The sequence below is a fragment of the Mustela putorius genome, unplaced genomic scaffold, assembly GCF_011764305.1.
Source record: "Mustela putorius furo isolate JIRA1106 unplaced genomic scaffold, ASM1176430v1.1 tig00000083_pilon_pilon_pilon, whole genome shotgun sequence".
NCBI classification, from domain to species: Eukaryota; Metazoa; Chordata; class Mammalia; order Carnivora; family Mustelidae; genus Mustela; species Mustela putorius.
In genome coordinates, this window is record NW_025421273.1 from 43,462,942 (window position 1) to 43,483,313 (window position 20,372).

Sequence of the window (20,372 nt, forward strand, 5' to 3'; positions counted from 1 at the left end):
TTTTTTTCCTTTAGCCTTATCGAGAGGTAATGGACATGCAACATGGTGTAAGTTTTTTTTTTTTTAAAGATTTTCTTTATTTATTTGACAGAGAGAGATCACAAGCAGGCAGAGAGGCAGGCAGAGAGAGAGAGAGGAGGAAGCAGGCTCCCTGCTGAGCAGAGAGCCCGATGCGGGACCCGATCCCAGGACCCTGAGATCATGACCTGAGCCGAAGGCAGCGGCTTAACCCACTGAGCCACCCAGGAGGACAACATGATGACTTGATACGTTTCTGTATTGCCAAAAACGATGACCACTGTAACAAAATTCCCCTTTCTTTCTGCGGTGAGAACATTTAAGATCTATTCTCCCAGCAACTTGAGAGTATGTCATACTAGTATCATTAGCTATAATCAGCAGGCTGTACATCCGATCTTCAGAACCTAATTTTGTCACTGGAAGTTGGTGCCCTTTGACCAATATCTCCCTATTTGCCTCCCCCACAGCCCCTGATAACTGCTTTATGGATTTTTGTTGATCGTGTTTTCCCCTTACTAGAATGCAAGGCTTCCCTGCATGAGGGTGGAGAGGTTTGACGCTTTGCTCCTCGCTGTGTGCCTGACCAGGGCAGCCACGGAGCACCAGCCACGTACCATGCAAAGTGACATTGTTCAAGTCAATTTTTAGGGCCAGATGAGCCAATTAGAGATCTCCTATTCCAAATCCTTCATTTTACGGATTAGAAAAGTGAGACCCTTTGGTTCCTAATTGAGACCTAAGTGACTTGCCCGAGGAAACAGAAATAGTGGCAGAACTGTTAACAGGCAACTCAAAAACCCTGTATTTGCAGTGCTCTTGTCACAATAATAGCAACTATCTTTTAAGCTCTTATTATGTGCCAAGCATACAACTGTTGTATATATGCACATTCTCTCTCCTAAATCATAAAGCCCTCATTTTACAAGCAAGGAAACTGAGGCTTAGGGAGGTTACATAACTTGTTCAGAGTACCCAGATCTGTTTCCTGACACCATGCTATAAGACGTCACAATGCCACACTACGGCCTGTATTCTAGAAGCAGATGAAAAGACAGCAAGATCTATAAGGGATGGGGTCAGACAAAAGGGCTCAAACCATGAGTGAACAGAGTTCTCAGGTCATGAATCTCAATGCCAGTTGATACTTAGGCATGATTTAGTAAAGGCTCAGAGATAATAACAGGAGAAAAGACACAGAGTAACCTAAATACAGAAGTGACTCATCTTCACTGTGTGTCCCCTGTAGAGCCAACTACTTACCCAGTCGCTGTCTCCACCACATGGAAAGGAAGGCCATCTTTTCCCTACCACTTCAAATGGGTTTATATTTTCTATAATTCCACACCCAGAGAAGAAATATCCCAGGAGAGACAAGAGTTCCTGCCTGTACATGACACAACCTGAACGTTTCTGCTTTACCTCAAAACCTATTTGTGCCCCAGTGATTAGCTGTGAAGGTCTACCCCATCGGGGGCCCCTACCCCTACTCTGAGGAACAAGAGTGAATCACCTGTGGCAGGGGAAGCAGTTCTGTGATCAACCAGTTCTGAGTTTCATGCTTATGCCTGGAGCCCAGTGAGGCATCAGCTTCCCTTGAACTTGGACTAAGAGTGAGGATGAATTGTTTGCCAAGGAAAATTAGAATGCTTTTTGAAAAATCAGCCAGAGGATGTATGAATAGGTGCCCAAAAAAATTGATGTCTTCTATAGAGTGACAAAATTAAAGTAACACCTGAAAAATAGTAGTGAGCCTACCCACAAACATCCCCATCTTATTTTCCCCAGCCTCTCAGTATTCTTTTCTCCTCTAACATTTGGTATTGAGAAATTTCAAATGAGTACAATTAACACCCATGTTCCCTTCATCAAGACTGACCAATTGTTAACATTTTGCCACATTGTTTTATCTCTCTTTTATAAGCCAGTGAAAAGTTGCAAACATTATTATTATATTATATATTATGTATATAATATATATATTATATTATTACCCAAAATATTTCTACTCAAATGTGTCTCCTAAAAATAAGGACAGTCTATGTCATTATAATATTGTCATACCCATAATATTTAATATTGATTCAATATAATCTAACATACATTCCATATTCAAATTATCCTAAATGTTCCCAAAATGTCCCTTATAGATTTTTTAAAAAATTTTAGATCAAGAATACAAACAAGGATGACACATTCATTGTCATTCATCTTTAGTCTCCTTTAACTCAGAATAATTCCCCCAAGAAAGGTATTGGGATTTTTGAAGAGCCCAGACCAATTGATTGTAGAATGTCTCATGTTCTGGATTTGTTTCTTTATTGGATTTGATACAGTTCTGGAAAGATACTATGTAAATGAAGTTGTCTGTTTCCCAATATATCACATCAGGAAGCACAGGATATCATTGTTTCATTATGGAAAATGTTAATGTGTTGAAGTAGTAGTTACCACATTTCTTGACTAAGGTAACATTTGCAAGATCTCTTCATTGAAAGGTAACTTTTCCATTTGTAATTAAGAAGTAATGTTCTGGGGGTGCCTGGGTGGCTCAGTGGGTTAAGCCGCTGCCTTCGGCTCGGGTCATGATCTCGGGGTTCTGGGATCGAGTCCCTCATCGGGCTCTCTGCTTGGCAGGGAGCCTGCTTCCCTCTCTCTCTCTCTGGCTGCCTCTCCGTCTACCTGTGATTTCTCTCTGTCAAGTTAATAAATAAAATCTTTTAAAAAAAAAAAAGAAGTAATGTTCTGGTGACACTTTGAGACCATATAGATATCCTCCTTCCAAACAGCATGTCACTAAAATGGTCTTAATATTGATTCATAAACTTTACCTGAACTATTACTTTGCAGAGTATAAAATGGTTAATTTCTAATTATTCCCTCTTCATATATTAGGTAATTCTATTAATTTCAATGCATTATAATTCATTACTGTCATTGTTTTCATTAGTCCTTTCGATGCTCAGATTATCTCAAAGGTGGCCTTTCAAACTGCTCCTGTGTCTTTCTGACATTTCCTTTTCAGTTTTTTTTTTTTAAAGATTTTATTTATTTTTTTTATTTGACAGACACAGATTACAAGTAGGCAGAGAGGCAGGCAGAGAGAGAGAGAGAGAGAGAGGAGGAAGCAGGCTCCCTGCTGAGCAGAGAGCCCGATGCGGGACTCGATCCCAAGACCCTGAGATCATGACCTGAGCCGAAGGCAGCGGCTTAACCCACTGAGCCACCCAGGTGCCCTCCTTTTCAGTTTTTAAGTACATCCTTATTTTTTCTGGCATAAGATGTACCAGCATCACCTCATTCTCTTCCTGCCGCAGACTGGAATAAACCATTTCTCCAAGGACTCCAGCATCCTCTCAGTGGGAAACAGAATTTTAGGACTAAGCTCTTGGGAGCTAGGGTTGAGATCATGGTTCACCACCCCCAATTAGATCTCTTAGCATAATAATCATACCCACTTGCTAAACTGAATACTTGTTGGAGGTTTTTATTTTTTTTTTTAAAGATTTTATTTATTTACTTGAGAGTAAACATTAAGAAGTAATGTTCTGGGGGTGCCTGGGTGGCTCAGTGGGTTAAGCCGCTGCCTTCGACTCGGGTCATGATCTCGGGGTTCTGGGATCGAGTCCCTCATCGGGCTCTCTGCTTGGCATGAGAGAGAGCATGAACGAGGAGAAGGTCAGAGAGAGAAGCAGACTCCCCATGGAGCTGGGAGTCCAATGTGGGACTCGATCCCAGGACTCCAGGATCATGACCTGAGCCGAAGGCAGTCGTCCAACCAATTGAGCCACCCAGGCGTCCCTGTTGGAGGTTTTTAAAAGACAGATTTTCATTTGATCTTGCCTTATCTCTTTCTAAACACCCTTTCAATATTAAGATGTGCTGAGGTTTGAAAACACTGAGATTGCCAATCTAAGCTAGAAGGATTTTACTCAAATAATTATATGCAGATTTAACTTCATGCTCACATGATCGGTGTTCTCTCAGTTTAATGTTCTAGATAACTGGTTGGCAGATGGTAAGTGGGCAGTGATATGGTTTTGTAATTAGACTATGAAGGATGACACACGAGAAAACAATTAGAGGGAAAATATTTACCAAAGGTTAATTATCATTTTTTCCAGGTGCACTTAAATTCAACCACAGGAAGAAAAGTTACTTGGAAACAAGTACAGAACTTGTATTTTCTCTTATTAATTTCAAATTTGGAAGTGTTTTTTCTTAAGCTCTCTTCTGTTTTAATTTAGCCTCAAAGGCCTTGCAGGCTATTATTACAACCACGGAAAACTAAACCCAAGTAATGGCTACCTTATGTTTGTAGATTGCTTTAGAGTTGACAGAGTGCTTTCCCAGAGTCATTGACTCGTCACAACACACCTGTGAGGCGGGTGAGATTACTCTGTCACTAGACAGAGTTGCCAAGCCCCAGTTTCAAAAGGGTAGAATGAGGAAAGGAGTCGAGAGTTAGCTCCTCAGTGGGGGGTGGGGTGTAACACATCATCATCAGATCCAAGAGTCAATTTGGGAGTTTCTGGGGAAATTTTACTGTTTTTTTCCAGTCATAATCCAAACATCTTGCCTTAAGAGGGTGTTCTGTATTCTGTTGGATGAAGAAATGCGGTGTTCTCACAGGCACGTCGGTGGGGACAACATGATACACATGTGACATCACTTGAACTTTTCAAATATAATGTGTTAGAGAGTTGGACTCAGCAAGTGCAAGCGGTGATTTGCTACCTCACTGGCTTCTTTCAGGAACTGTGGCTGGGTCAACCAGCCACCTCAACTCCAAGTCCTGGTCTCCATGAAATCCTCTACGACTAGAATTTTAACTTTGCTGTCAAGTTATGGCAGGGTTTGGAAGGTCCAGCTTTCACGATTCCTTATGAGGGTACAAGCCCAATTTCCTGATGCATTTCAACAGAATCATGTGAGCCCCACTGGGTGACTTCAGTTTTTAGGACAAACGAACTAGGAAACAATTTCTCAGGGGGTTCTGAAAAACAACTTGTCTTCGAGGCCAAGCCCCTGTATGGTTCCTTCCCGGTTTTCTGGTCTCCCTGGGAGATTTCAAGAGCTAGAAGGGAGGTTCATCCAGCAGGACTCTTCTATGATGTCACCATGGGAACTGCAGGAAAGGGCCGGTGGTTTTGAAGGCTACATGCATCATTTATTTTCTCTATTGTCAGGAAGAGGCACAATAAGATGGGGCCCATCTTCCTCTTAGACGATGCATGCTAAGGGCCTGTCTGTGGGGTGTGATTCACTTGAATGTGCTTGTTTTTCTGGATGCCTGGGTGGGTGGCTCAGGCAGTTATCCATCTGCCTTGTGCTCAGGTCATGATCCCGAGGTCCTGGGATGGAGCCCCGCATCCGGCTCATTGCTCAGCAGGAAGCATGCTTCTCCCTCTGCCCCTCCCCACTGCTTGTGCTCTCTCTGTCTCTCTCTGTGACAAATCAATAATAAATAAAATCTTGAACGTGCGTGTCTTTCACAGCCCAAGGTGGTGGCTTCCTCCCCACAGTTCAGCGACCCTCACCTGTACGTGTGGAACGTGACAGGCAACAGACTGTTGCACCGAGTGGAAGGGGTGAGGCTGAAAACGCGGCCAGCTCAATGCACAGACTTCGTCAGCATCAAAAGACAGCTGGAGATGCTGGCGAGAATGAAAGTCACTCACTACAGGTTCGCTCTGGACTGGCCCTCCATCCTTCCCACGGGCAACCTGTCCGTGGTCAACCGACAAGCTCTGAGGTACTACAGGTGTGTGGTCAGCGAGGGGCTGAAGCTCCACATCTCCCCCATGGTCACCCTGTACTACCCGACGCACGCGCACCTGGGCCTCCCCACGCCCCTGCTGCGCAGCGGGGGGTGGCTGAACCCGGCCACCGCCCAGGCCTTCCGGGACTACGCCGGGCTGTGCTTCCAGGAGCTGGGGGACCTGGTGAAGCTCTGGATCACCATCAACGAGCCCAACCGGCTGAGCGACGTGTACAGCCACACCGGTAACGACACCTACCGGGCGGCGCACCACCTGCTGATCGCCCACGCCCTGGTGTGGCGCCTCTACGATGGGCGCTACCGGCCGGCGCAGCGCGGGGCCGTGTCGCTGTCCCTGCACTCGGACTGGGCCGAGCCCGCCAACCCCTACGCCCGCTCGCACTGGCAGGCGGCCGAGCGCTTCCTCCAGTTCGAAATCGCCTGGTTCGCAGAGCCGCTCTTCAAGACCGGCGACTACCCGCGGGCCATGCGCGAGTACATCGCGCTCAAGAACAGGCAGGGGCTGTCGCGCTCCGCCCTGCCGCGGTTCACCGAGGAGGAGCGGCGGCTGGTCAAGGGCGCCGCCGACTTCTACGCGCTCAACCACTTCACCACCCGCTTCGTGATGCACGCGCGCCAGAACGGCAGCCGCTACGACGCGGACAGGGACGTGCAGTTCCTGCAGGACATCACCTGCCTGAGCTCCCCCAGCCGCCTGGCGGTGCTGCCGTGGGGGGAGCGCAAGGTGCTCGGCTGGATCCGCAGGAACTACGGCGACGTGGATGTCTACATCACGGCCAACGGCATCGACGACCGGTCTCTGGACAACGACGAACTGCGCAAGTACTACCTGGAGAAGTACGTTCAGGAGGCTCTGAAAGGTGAGGCGCGGGCCGACCCCGCACCAAGGCACCGCGGGCTCGGGCGAACGGAGAACCAGGGCAGGAGGCGCGCTAGTGACCGCGCCCGCTCCTGACGGGAAATTCGGCAAGGTTAGAAAAGTATGAACACAAAACACAGAGCACAAAACCAAGTCACCTGAAATCTCACTCCCGCAAACAAGCTCTGTTGGTATTTTACTGGATTATACCGTCCCAGCAAACTAGACAGTTTTAGTACAAGTGGAAGTTTTGTATCCAAATAAAGTATCACACGATGTGTCCCATGTCACTAGAATTGCCTTAATTTTTTTTTTAAGATTTTTATTTATTTGAGAGAGAGAGAGCAAGCATGAGCAGGGAGAGAGGCAGAGGGGAAAAGGGAAAAGCTGACCCTCTGCTGAGCAAGTAGCGGGATGCGGGGCTCCATCCCAGGCTGCTGGGATCATGACCCGAGCTGAAGGCAGACCGTCACCGGCTGAGCCTCCTAGGCGCCCCGTCTTAATATTATTTTAATGATTGCTTAATATCGCATCATATGGACACATCTTTACGCATTTAAGCATTCCTGTTTGACCTGGGTTTTTTTTGTTTTCTTTTTTTTTTTTTTTTAACTAAAACAAGTACCTTTGAATATAAATCTTTGTCTTCATTTCTGATTATCTTCTTAAGGACTGCCCACTGTGGAATTATTGGGTCAAATGTTATAAACAGCAGTTTCCATCCCCCTGCCCAAACAAGCTCTATTTTTTAAGTATTTTATTTATTTTTGCAAGAGAGTGTGGGAGCACGAGGTGGAGGGGTGCAGAGGAAGGAGACGCTCTGCTGAGCAGGGAGCCTGACACACAGGACTCGATCCCAGGACCCTAGGATCATGACATGAGTCAAAGGCAGACATTTAACCAACTGACACACCCAGGCACCCGCAAACTGTAATTTTTTTAATACTTTTTTAAAAAAAATTCCTCAATTTTATCTATTTTAGTGGAAGCAAGCATCAGTGTTTGAGAGTATCTTATATACTCTTCCCAGTACTGGCTAACATTTTTTAAATATTTCTAAATGTCTACAATAGACTTGTTAAAGCAACAAAAAGATCCCAGAAATATACTTATTTACTGAGCACCTAATACAGGCAGAAACTCATCACTGAACAAAGTAAAGATTACTGTCCTCATGAAGCCTCAATTTTTGTGGGATGAGAGTCAACAGATAAGATAAATAGCATGTCAGAGGCAAAAAGTTCTGCAGAGAATAGCAGGGAAGAGGGTGACCCGGAGTGGGGTGTAGGAGTAGTTACAATTCTAAGGCGTGGCTGGGGAAGTCTTCAAAGACCTGGAGGAGCAACAGGGCAAACCTGTGCAGTTCTCTGTGAAGTGTTCCAGGTGAGAGAAGAGCAAATGCAAAAACCCTAATATGGGAGCATGCCTGGCCTGCGTGAGGTTCAGAAAGAAGGTCAAAGTGGTGGAAGCAGGAGCAACAGAAGTAATCAGAGATGAGGTCAAGGAAATAGAAGAGGCAGATCAGACAGGGCTTAGTAAGCCATCAGAAGAACTGTGGCTCTTACACTCTGGAATTGGCAGGCTATGGAAGGTTTTATTTTTTTTTATTTTTTATTTTTTTTTAAAGATTTTATTTATTTATTTGACAGAGAGAAATCACAAGTAGATGGAGAGACAGGCAGAGAGAGAGAGAGGGAAGCGGGCTCCCTGCTGAGCAGAGAGCCCGATGCGGGACTCGATCCCAGGACCCTGAGATCATGACCTGAGCCGAAGGCAGCGGCTTAACTCACTGAGCCACCCAGGCGCCCTATGGAAGGTTTTAAACAGAAGGGCACATGATCTAACCCATACTTTTAAAAAATCACTCTGGCAGCTCTTTTTGGATACGTTGTAAAGGACAAAGAACAGAATCAGGGAGGGTTGGAGTAGTCTAAAAAAGAAATAATGGGGGATTGGATTAGGTTATTAAGTGGAGATGGTGAGAAGTGGCTAGATTTTGGATTTATTTTGAAGGTAAAGTCAACAGAATTAGATGGAGTGTGTGAGAAAAGAGTGAAGAATGAATCTGTTTTGGTTTGAGCAACTAAAGCGGCAGTGGCCATTTACTGGTTGGAGGAGACTGGTAGACTTTTGGAGTTGTTTGGTTTTGCACAGTTTAAGTTTGAGATGTCTATTAGACATCCAGTTGGAGATGTCAAATAGGCTAACTGGAGTCTCAGATTCAGGTAAGTCTGGGGCGGAGATACAGACTCGGCAGTTAAGTGCAAGAATGGTGGGACTCCTGGGTGGCTCAGTGGGTTAAGCGTCTGCCTTCATCTCAGGTCATGATCCTGGAGTCCTGGGATCAAGTCCCAAATCTGGCTCCTTGCTCTGCAGGGAGCCTGCTTCTTCCTCTGCTTGTGCTCTCCTAATGAGTAAATAAAATCTTAAAAAAAAAAAAAAAAAAAAAGCAAGAATGGTATTTAGAAACAATAAGCCTAGATATCACAAGGGAGCAATCAGAGAAGCCTGAGCCCTGGAACACTTCAAAGAGGTCAAAGAGATGAGAAAGCATTAAGAGTGACTAGAAGCCATGCTATTAAGATGACTAATGGAGAGCCAGAAGTTGTAGCACGTTCATACGGAAATGACCCAATAGTGAGGGGTAATACATGAGAAGGGGAAAACAGACGGAGATGTCCTTGAGTAAACAAGAGAGAATAAACTTAGTGTAGAAGTGAAGAGTCAGCCTTCTAGGAATATGGAGAGGTCATCCATAGTAACAGAAGTATGATAGTAGGTGGACAGATGTGATGGCGCAAAATTGAAGAATTCTCCCCTGAGTACTTCAGTTTTTAAGTGAAGTAGGTTGGAAGGTCATCCTTTCAAAGCAAGGATGACAGTTTGAGGGAGAGGTATGTATCAGTCAAGACTAGGGGAAACCATGTGTGGTTATTGGGCAGCACCAAGAGCACATTTGAGGTCTGGAAATCAGGTCAAATAGACAAGATTTTTCTGCTTGTGACCAAATGAACATAATGGCAGTTAAATCCTTTTATCATGGCTCCAGTTCTTCTTAAGTTTGCTTTTGTGCCCTGCCCCCACCCGTTTTTGTATTACTTATGAATCAGTTTTACTTTGAATTTTTAAAGCTTAATTACACATATTTTTGCCTATTTTTCAATCATAAAAGAATGTCAGGGCGCCTGGGTGGCTCAGTGGGTTAGGCTGCTGCCTTCGGCTCAGGTCATGATCTCAGGGTCCTGGGATCGAGTCCCGCATCGGGCTCTCTGCTCAGCGGGGAGCCTGCTTCCCTCTCTCTCTCTCTCTGCCTGCCTCTCCAACTACTTGTGATTTCTGTCAAATAAATAAATAAAATCTTAAAAAAAAAAAAAGTCAGAACCCTTTAATGACAATTGCTATTTCGAGTTTAGCTTATTTCAGTGGAAACTAAATTCTAACTCAGATATTTTATACTTCATTTGTGATTAATGTTCATTTCTGATATTTTTCAGCACACCTAATTGATAAAGTCAAAATTAAAGGCTATTATGCATTCAAACTGACTGAAGAAAAATCTAAACCCAGATTTGGATTCTTCACATCTGATTTCAAAGCTAAATCCTCAGTTCAGCTTTACAACAACCTGATTGGCAACAGTGGCTTCCCTTCTGAGAACATGAGTCCTAGATGCAATCAGACTCAAAGAAACACGGAGTGCATGGTCTGCTTATTTCTTGTGCAAAAGAAACCATTGATATTCTTTGGTTGTTGCTTCTTCTCCACCCTGGTTCTACTTTTATCAATTACCATTTTTCATAAGCGAAAGAGAAGAAAAATTTGGAAAGCAAAGAACTTACAACATATACCATTAAAGTAAGGCCACAGAGAAGTTCTTAGTGAAACTGATCCTATTTCTGTCGGCATGATAGAAAGTCTGAAAATCCACTCCAGTTCCATACACTGGTAACTTATAGAAGACAATCTGAAATACTAGTGGTAACCAAGGTGATGACAATCGAGGTCTCTGCTGCATGGTCCAAATGAATTTTCCATTAGGTGTTCACATTCCTGAATTCAGTTCTTGCATCTGAAGATAAAAGCTTTACCCAGACAGTAAGTTGGGAGGATTATCTGATACTCTGCTTCATTAAGTGTAATGAGCTGTTATCCATCATTCTTCTCTAGCTTTCTTCTATAACTACCATCGATAGTTATAACAAATTACATAGAAAAAAGTGCAACTTTTGCTAGACTCACAGCAGAAATTTATAACTCTTAACAGTGGATAGTCAGTGATTATTCTGTCACTTCTAATTCCCTTGTAGAAAATACGTAATAGGCTAAGTAGTGCTTATTCATCATCAGCTCCAGCACAGACTCTTAAGCACATTGATCCTAGTTTTTCTCAAAAGAAATAAAAATCATCACTTATAAAACATGGTATTTCGTGAGGCCCCTCTCATATCAGATCTGACTTAAAAACACAGAACTTCCATGACTCATTTCATGGTAAGATCACAGAACTAAGATTAAGAGCTAGACCCAACTGCCTATGGAGACAGCACTCAACCTCACAGTAAAGCAAATTCCTCTTTAGGCAAAATGACAGCATTCTTCCTCACTTGGTTTTTTGTGAGGCAACAAACAAGATCTTACATAGTTAGGAAAGCTAAATATTCTAAAATAATGTAATGTTTGTTTTATTATAAAGTTATCAAAGGATCATATTATTCCAGAAGACTTGCGCTCTCCTGGGGAGCTCCACTGTTCTGACACCATGTGAATATAGGCACCTCTCAAAAAGGTATAGAGCGCAGCTCAGTCTGGACCTTGCAACTGTGCCTCTGGATACAATTCAGAATGTTGATGGGTCTGAAGGAGTTAAAACTTTCCACTGCATCTTTTGAAGCTGGATTAAGTAAATTCTTAAATCTAAATTAGGAGCTTGACTTTCTTGAACTCTTATACTTAAGATTTGTTCAGTGTATTCTAAATTTTAGAGGAAGAAAACCTGAATGTAAACCCATTCATACCCATTCTTTAGGTTACTCAGCATTTAAATAACTACCCATTTTGCATAATAGCTAATCACTGTCCACACTCTCCAAGAATTTACTGAGTCAAAGGAAAGTTTTCTTCAAAAAATCTTGGTAGGAAACCATCCTAAATTAAGGCAGTTGTGATTGCTTTTCAGGTCTACCTGTCAGAAGCCAAATTATCAGAATGAGAGATTCAAACTGATAATGAATAGAAGGAAGTTTCAAAGATACTGTAATGAGGTAACACAATTGGTCAAGTAAATGCAAAACTGATGGAAAATCGGTTTGCTTTTTGGCTGGTCAAATTCAAACAGTAATTGTGGTTTCCTATTCTTCTCCTGTATACACTCTCCCAGCTTTGGCGGTTAAGCTCTTTATGCTTTCAAGTAATTTTTGTTATTTCCTGTTTGAAAACTCCCATCGTTGACCTAAAGCTATCCACAATTACAACTGGTTGTTTTAATATTAACTATGTAGGAAGTTTTAATGTTAACTATGTGGAATGATGGTCATTTAAAAACACCACCTGGCTGAAGCCACATGGATTCAGATTCCAAAGTTTTAGTGAATATTCTCATATGAATTATCAGTTGAACAACTTATTGCCAACTTTTTACTTCTTAATATCCTACATCTTGAAAAAGGGATGCATATTCAGTCATAGGAATAACAAAGATTTAGAATTAAGGTTTTGCTTAACCAACTGAGCCACCCAGGCGTCCCTGGGTGGCTCAGTCGGTTAAGCGACTGCCTTCACCTCAGGTCATGATCCCAGCGTCCTGGGATTGAGTCCCATATCAGGCTCCTTGCTCTGCGGGGAGCCTGCTTCTCCCTCTGCCTCTGCCTGCTACTCTGCCTGCCTGTACTCTATCTCTCTGACAAATAAATCAATAAAATCTTAAAAAAAAAAAAAAAAAGGTTTTGCTTTTCTCATGTCTCAATACTTTGTGCTCTGATTTAAAAGTATCTTGTATTCAGTTTGCCATTAACCTTCAATACTTTGTCTTGACATTTAGAGCTGAAGTTAAAACTTGTGTCCTTTTTCAAATGTTACCTCGCCTTAAACTCCCCGTCAAGTCGCAAACCAATGCTTACACCTGGGAACTCATCATACAAGAATCCTTAGGTAAATATTTAATCTAAGTCATGATTGATTATACTTAATGTTCAGGTTTATCCCAAACTCATTTAAAAATTGTCATTTTAAACTGAAAAGCTTTTGACTGGGTATTTTCAGAATTTAGGACTGGGACTTGCTGGGGGGTGGGGTGGGGAGTCCTCTTAAAATCTAATTAACGTGTGTTCTATTTTGTATGTGTGTATTAGTTTGTATATTCAATGTAACAACCCTGTCTTTCACAAACAAGTCTGGTACATATGGAAACTATTACAATATAGCCATGGTGTTTAAAGATCCTCTGTAATATTAGGTGGTCAGTACATTTCGACTAATTATTGAATTCTCAATGTCATTTATTCCAAATAAACTGGTTTATGCTGATCATTTATACTAACAATCTGGTCAATTTTAAGAACCATAAAATATGAATGGGTCTGGTGTATAATTGGATTCTACCCAATACTACCTCTGTCCATCTTCCCAAACTGTGCATCCTAGATAACTTTCTTTGGAGTATGTTTTCTCATTATAAAATGTGGGTATCTAAACCTCGGAGTTGGGAGAATAACACACAAGTGCTTATTATCCATTGTAGACACTGAAGACATGGAATTCTTCCCAGGGGAAACTAGATTTTTCCTTACCACATCCAATTTAAGTGAAAAGCACCACTTAGCTACAACCAGCTTCCAACAGTTACCCTGTGAAGTCTCAGCCACCATGTCAATCCACTTTGCTGTGAGAAATTACACTTACTCCCACAGCTGCTACCACGGCCCACACACTGACATTCTCAATTTTAACACCCTCTGTAATAGTAACATTTGGAAACTTCTTCCTCAACCCTCAAAATCGGTTTTGAAATCCTCAATGCCTTCCAAAACACTTCTTTCCAGCCCCACTGATATTACAGTTTTTATACTTTAATCTCCCTGGCAATCTATGTACCATTCACTCAGCAAATAGCTATATACCAGACCATTACTGTTCCAGGTACTTGGAATATCCTAGTGAGAAAAGATCCATCCTCACAGTTTACATTCTAACAAGAAAAAAAAGCACACAATCAATACACAACAAAGTGAAGAATATTACATTCTAAATGCTATGGACAAAAACAAGTGAAGCAGAGGGAAAGGTGTATATGGTAAGACAGCGGTGAGGGGTGAACACAACTGATAGGCAGATCAAAGCAGGCTTCACCGAAAATGTTTGACAACAGACCTGAAGGTTAAGTTGCCACTCCAGAGGGAAAGAACTTCTAAAGGTTTTAAGACAGTGGTACTGAGAAAAGCAAGGTCAGTTCAGCCAGTCTATCAGAAAGGTTAAGAGGGAGTGGAGTTTGAGAAAAGCACTCTGGTTACTGCTGAAAACAGAGGACAAGAACAAAGCAGACCAGTTCAAGAGCTATTATACTAACCCAAGCCAAAATGTAGTTTATTTTGTTACAAAAAATTTCAGAACTTAAAGTAGGCACAGTGAATCCTGTTTAGTTTCAACAAGTTATCAACTTATAGGTAGTAAACAGCACTTAGAGCCCCACCGGTGCCTTCCCTAACCCCACTTCAAATATTTCAAAGCAAACTATAGTTGATTATTTCACTTCTATTTCTTAAAAACTTACCAAAGATTAACTCCTTAAAATATCTAGTTGGCTCATTTAAAATCAAGATCTCAGTAAGATCCATACGTTCCAAACAGTTGCTCCTTTTTTTCTTCAAGATCAACAAAGCGAGAGGGCACAAGTAGGGAGCAGGCAGAGAAGCTCCCCGCTGAGCAAGGAGTCCAACATGGGGCTCAATCCCGGACCCTGAGATTATGACCTGAGCCCTAAGGCAGATGCCTAATTGACTGAGCCACCCAGGTAGCCCCCCTCTTCTTCTTAATATAAATCCTTAAAACATACCTTACTTTGAAGGCAGAGCCTACACTTCTCCAATGGATTTCATGTATAGTGTTTAAGAGAAATCAAAGTTGAGTGTTTTGCCCGAGAAATCAGAATGCTGGAGTTTTCAACAAATGAGACGGGAAAACTGGAGAGGCTGAGGGCAACCAGTATGGTAACACATTTCAAGTGTGACACATAGAATTAAGATTTTGGAAAGGTTATGTTTCTAAATATAACAAGGACTATCATGTGGGAGTAATGGCTGAGGTAGGGTAGAGTGTGAAGACTGAGAGCATTTTAGACACATTTATCACACACAAATTAACCCTATCACTTTGTCCCCCCCCGCTTTTTCCAAGTTAAGGGTATACAGGAAAGTGGCTCAAGCACACTTACCTAACAAATATTCAAAATTTATGCCTCTGCAAAATTAGATACCTTCAGGAGCTCCCCCCAAAAGTTCTACATCCAATGATGAAGTCACATGCTGTTGCCTGTCACTGGTACTACATTCCTCTTGCCTGAAATGCCCTTGATATTCCTTCAAAAAACTAAAAGCCAATTCTCCCTCGAAGTTTTACTAGAAAAAACTCCTATTTTATTCCTTGTTACTATTCTTAGCACACTACAATTTACTTCCGAATGATTACCTGCCGAATAGTTGGGAAGGCTTATTGGTTTAAGAAAAAGTCCCAGAGACGTCTAAGTGGCCCAGCCTACTGCTCCCTCTCCTGTCCCTCCCCAGTCCACTCACGCTCTCTTGCACTGTGTCCATCAAATAATTAAAATCTTAAAAAAAAAAAAAAAAAAAAAGGAAAAGAAAAAGAAAAAGCCACAAATCAGTAAAGCTTTTATTGCATCTTTAAAATATCACAAATAAGTCTGAAAAATCATCCGGCTTCTCGCTGTTTCTGCAGATGGACAACTGTAAGAGGGAATAAAAAGATCTATCAATTTCCATCAATACCCTCCAAAACTAAATTCTACTCTCAATAACCTAAAACATCGTTTAGATTACTAGTTTATAATAAAAATGTATGTCACTTTTCTTATTCTGCCATCTACTGTATTCCAGAATGTAACTCACCTTCTGCCATTACAACTCCAGTTTCAGACTCTTAGTAAATTAAGACCTCTAAAAATCAGTATGGAAACTTACAGACACTGCAAGAACCTACCTCAGATCTTATTCATCAGCCTGCTGAACTGTTCCTTTTTCAGAAACATAGATACCATCCAAAAATTTTCTGATATCCTTGTTTTTAACAGTTGTGGCTTGCTGAATCAAAGCAGCTATTAACAGTAAAAAAGATAAGGAAATTACATTACCAGCCAAATTCATCTTAAAATAAAAGGATTTTATTATATGCCATACTTAAAACCTATTATCTTTGAGGTACTTTTTACTTAATTTCACAAATGAAAAAGCTCACCCAATGAGCAGAATACCATGTATTCAACTACAAGACAAAATTCTGTAGACATAATTAGGCATACTAAACAAACAAACCTGAGTTCGATACAAGTTCAATGTCATTTCCTTCAAGAATTAACTCATCTTTTTGGGCTTGAGATACAGAACAAGCAACACCTAAAAAGGGGAGAAAGCATTCACACAGGGTAAACATAAAATCAAATCTGTACAATACTTACTTTAAAAACATTTACAGTAGCAACTTATTGCATTTACAATTTTACACAACAAATGACACTTGTTGAGATTCTGATTTTTATAGGACCTGACTTAATCTGGACAAAATCTTGTTTGTGTTCCTGCTTGAATGAATCTTTTCCAGAGTAGTTAGACTTTCAGGGATTCAGTCAAGGAGTATGAGAAGATAGTATTCAATTTAACTGTCCACAGCTTTCTTATCAAGTCTTATTCCTACTGTATAGATTTGGTACCTCTCAAGTTTTTTTTTATATAAGGGTTCCCATTAAATGCTGCTGACCATAGCTAATACCACAAAGTATTTTTGTAAACTCATTAAATGGTACTAAGAATTCCTTCTTCCTACCCCAATGGAATCAAGAGAGCAGCATCAAGAGAGCACTAAGCTTTAAAATTTTTAATGTTGGGGCACCTGGCTGGCTTAGTCAGTGGAGCATTTGTTTCTTGATCTTGGGATTCAGTGGAGATTACCTAAAAATAAATTGTTTAAAAATACGCACGTACAATTTTCTAATGTCAAAATTAAAAATACTTTTAATGCTTCTGTGTTTATTATGTATCAAGCAAGAAATGTTCCAAGTATATTTTAATTTTAATTCATCTAGACATGAGATGTTCCCAATTTTGGATAAATAAAATGAGCTAAAAGTAGATGATTTGCCCAAAGCCAATAGAACTGAGATTTGAACCTAAGCAGTCTATGCTATTAACCACTAGTCCAATATTTTTTAGGATTTCAGTTTGCAAAGAGAATTAAACATAGCTAACACCCCCTGAAACTAACATATAAGCTTTTAAGAATCACAATGAGTATGAATACAATACAAAACCTTAACATCAAGAGTTATTACATACATAATCAAAATGGACAATTCTGAAATAAATAAGGATTTATAGCCAGCCCAAACACCAGTCTTCACAGGTAAACATTTCAGAACCATATCTGAAGGTAGGCACATACCTGGCCTCATCCGAACCCTGCGGATATATTTTTCACCCAAGAAATTTCGGATTTCAACAAGAGAACCATTCTCCTGAATAACAACGTTGATGGGGAAGTGAGCATACACAGACCTCATCTTGTATCGGAAGCCCTATCAAGAAAACAAACTATTAGCAAAGCTGACAATTTGAAAGACAAATCCAGTTTTTAAATTTTGTAGGGTGCTTACATTATTTGTAGTTTAAAAATGAAACAGTCCTCACTTAGCACTCATTGTCAAGATTTTGTAACAGTGGTCACTTGTACCAAATCTTCCAAATTGTATACATGCTTCTGACTTTCTTCAATAGACTCTCAAGTTCTTTAAGGAAGCATTTATTTTACTACCTCCTATGACCACAGTAAACAAAGTCAGCTTTTAAAAATGAGAACCCCAGGGGCACCTTGGTGGCTCAGTGGGTTAAAGCCTCTGCCTTTGGCTCAGGTCATGATCTCAGGGTTCTGGGATCGAGCTCCGCATCGGGCTCTCTGCTCATCGGGGAGCCTGCTTCCTCCTCTCTCTGCCTGCCTCTCTGCCTACTTGTGATCTCTGTCAAATAAATAAAATCTTAAAAAAAAAAAAAAAAAAAAAAAAAAAAAAAAAAAAAAAAAAAAAAAAGAGAGAGAGAGAGAGAACCCCAAAGCCCTTCATCTTGGGCACTAGACTAACATTTACTGAGTTACTAAGGTATACCCCAGTATACCAGATGACAACTCAGACAGGCCCTCTGCCCTCGAGGAACTTAGCCTGGCAGCCAAGAGTAAATAGGGGAAACATGACCCAACTGGCTTATAATGGAGCTGAAGGGTGCCATTACTGAGGCACATTCTGAAAGGACCGAGTTTTAATGTGAAGAAAAACATTTCAGCAAAGACAGCAAAATGAACTTTATCTTAAAGACTTGGGGGAAATTGGGCGCCTGGGTGGCTCAGTGGGTTAGGCCGCTGCCTTCGGCTCAGGTCATGATCTCAGGGTCCTGGGATCGAGTCCCGCATCGGGCTCTCTGCTCAGCAGGGAGCCTGCTTCCCTCTCTCTCTCTCTGCCTGCCTCTCTGTCTACTTGTGATTTCTCTCTGTCAAATAAATAAATAAAATCTTTAAAAAAAAAAAAAAAAAAAAAAAAAAAAGACTTGGGGGAAATAGAATTGTAAAGAGAATGACAACAAAAACACTTTTAGGAAAGTAGACAGGGACTGCTGAAAGGAGATCCAGCTTCTTCTGCCCCTTCAAGAGGCGCCTTTGGAGAGTGGCAGGCTAACAAGAAATCAAAACCTGTCCTATGTGCTACGTTTCTATATAAAAACAAAAACAAAAACACCACACATCCTACCCCCCCCCCCCAAAAAAACGCCATTAGCCTACTATCAAGACTCAATCCTCAAGACCCACAGATGCCGATTATAAACTGCCAAGATCACCCTTCCCCAAATACCTCCATGAACTACAGGCATAGTCTACTTTCCGCAGCAGACACTCAGGCTGCATGCATGCGTGACAGCAAAGAAGCCTCCCCTCCCGAAAGGAGGCCGTCTGACCCTCTGCTTACCAGTGTAACGCCCTTGATCATGTTCTGCACGTGACTACAGATGGTGCGAACCGTAGCCAGCTCTTTTCTGTTCCCCCACCATTTGTCAACTCGGAGCTGAAACAGAACAAACACGTCGTATGATTCCTTCCTGTAATACAGATGCCTGAGAGAAAAATCCACGTACTCAGGGAATTGCTCTGGATTCGAGCATTAGCCCCCATTAAAGCAATCACGTCTGAAGTCCTCCATTATGATCTTTTTTGATACTAGACGTCAGGAAACACATTTCACAAGGGAATGCCAACCCAAAAATACTCATTTTTCAAGTTACATCCAACTTCACTCCTAGAAAACTAAAACATCAGGCTTCCAAGACCGGCCTGGTCCCTAAGATTCCTAATACTGTCACCCACTGGTGACCCACTGGTGACAGTATTAAGATCCTGATGCTGACGACGACTACGGTAGGAACACTGAGCTTTATCATCAGAATTCGCTCTCCCGACCTCACGGAAGCAGTCCCGCCGACCCTAGCCACACCATCCCACACCCGATTTCAAGCTTAAACAAGGAATCTCGGTTCTGTCATTCCTACAGCCACCAAATCCGGGGTTACTACATCACTCCCTTCCACCCCAGCCACGGATGGGTCGGAAGGGGAAACAGAACACGACACGAGCCGCATCTCACCCTCTTCTTTTTCTTTCCAAGAAGACTGAGTTCTACGTTGATGTGGTTGAAGTCCCTTCGCAGGGTTCCTCTGGGGCCCTTCACGATCACCGTGCGTCCCTTCAGGGTGATGTCGACTGAAAGAGAGCATCTGTGAGGCCCCGGAACCAGGTACAAAGCAGGCAGTAAAGACCAAGAGGAGCACAAACATCAGGTCTCATACCATTCTCCGGGATGTCGACCGTCTGATTGCTGAGAATGGTCTTCATCCTGAAACACAGACCCCTGCGGTTACGAGGCCGGCGCGGGGCCTGTCTGCGGCCACACCACCCCGCACGGAGCTCCGCTGCCCCCGGAGACCCGCAAGCAGAACCCCCAGGGCGGACACAGGACGACCCACCCGGAGAAAGGCCCCCGCCGAGTCCTGCCCAGGAAACCGAGGCTGCTAGACAGGGGCTATGAGCACAGCGGGCGAACTCCCGCTCGGCGCACCCCTAGCAGTCATTACGGCGGCGCCAGCCCGGCAAGGCTGAGGGGTGGGGGCAGGCCCACAAGCCCAATACAGTTCTCGAATCCCAAGGCCGCCAGATCCATATGGCGCTCGCCGCGCCGGGAAACGACCAACACAGAGGATGCGAGCGCCAGACCCGGGCCCCGGGCTTTCCCCGAGCCGATGGCTTCAGATTCCCAAAACTCACAAATTTCCGAAACAACCTTACCTCGCAGTAGATGCAGCAAAGAGAGAGCGTCTTTCGTCATCACGTTCTTGTAACCCGTCTGGGCCCTGCGTATGACGTCATGAGCGCGCGACCCTACCAGGCTAAAGCAGCCAA

At 42.6% G+C, this 20,372-nt stretch overlaps 2 protein-coding genes across 2 annotated transcripts in view; one reads left to right on the forward strand and one right to left on the reverse strand.

The window, feature by feature from the left end:
* The window catches only part of KLB (klotho beta), a 35,689-nt gene extending 23,238 nt beyond the window's left edge, over positions 1-12,451 (forward strand). The window contains exons 4-5 of the mRNA XM_013062211.2: positions 5,517-6,660; positions 10,154-12,451. Coding sequence (XP_012917665.1) covers positions 5,517-6,660; positions 10,154-10,518 — 1,509 coding nt within the window. The 3' untranslated portion in view covers positions 10,519-12,451. The remainder of the gene's footprint in view (positions 1-5,516; positions 6,661-10,153) is intronic.
* A 3,070-nt stretch (positions 12,452-15,521) lies between these two features.
* Positions 15,522-20,327, reverse strand: RPL9 (ribosomal protein L9). Its single transcript, XM_004764013.3, has 8 exons — positions 20,259-20,327; positions 19,763-19,809; positions 19,561-19,676; positions 18,889-18,984; positions 17,322-17,454; positions 16,199-16,279; positions 15,867-15,981; positions 15,522-15,613 (listed from the first exon to the last, which is right to left on the reverse strand). The coding sequence occupies exons 2-7, from the start codon at positions 19,806-19,808 to the stop codon at positions 15,875-15,877; spliced, it is 579 nt and encodes a 192-aa protein (XP_004764070.1). The 5' UTR covers position 19,809; positions 20,259-20,327; the 3' UTR covers positions 15,522-15,613; positions 15,867-15,874.
* Between the last annotated feature and the right edge of the window lie 45 nt (positions 20,328-20,372).

Excerpts from the sequence above, each read along its gene's own strand:
- RPL9 (XM_004764013.3), bottom strand. The coding sequence starts at position 19,808 with ATGAAGACCATTCTCAGCAATCAGACGGTCGACATCCCGGAGAATG. Across the intron at positions 18,985-19,560 it reads TTGGAAAGAAAAAGAAGAGG|CTCCGAGTTGACAAATGGTG; the intron begins GTGAGATGCGGC and ends GTTCTGTTTCAG. Across the intron at positions 17,455-18,888 it reads TGATCAAGGGCGTTACACTG|GGCTTCCGATACAAGATGAG; the intron begins GTAAGCAGAGGG and ends TTTTCTTGATAG.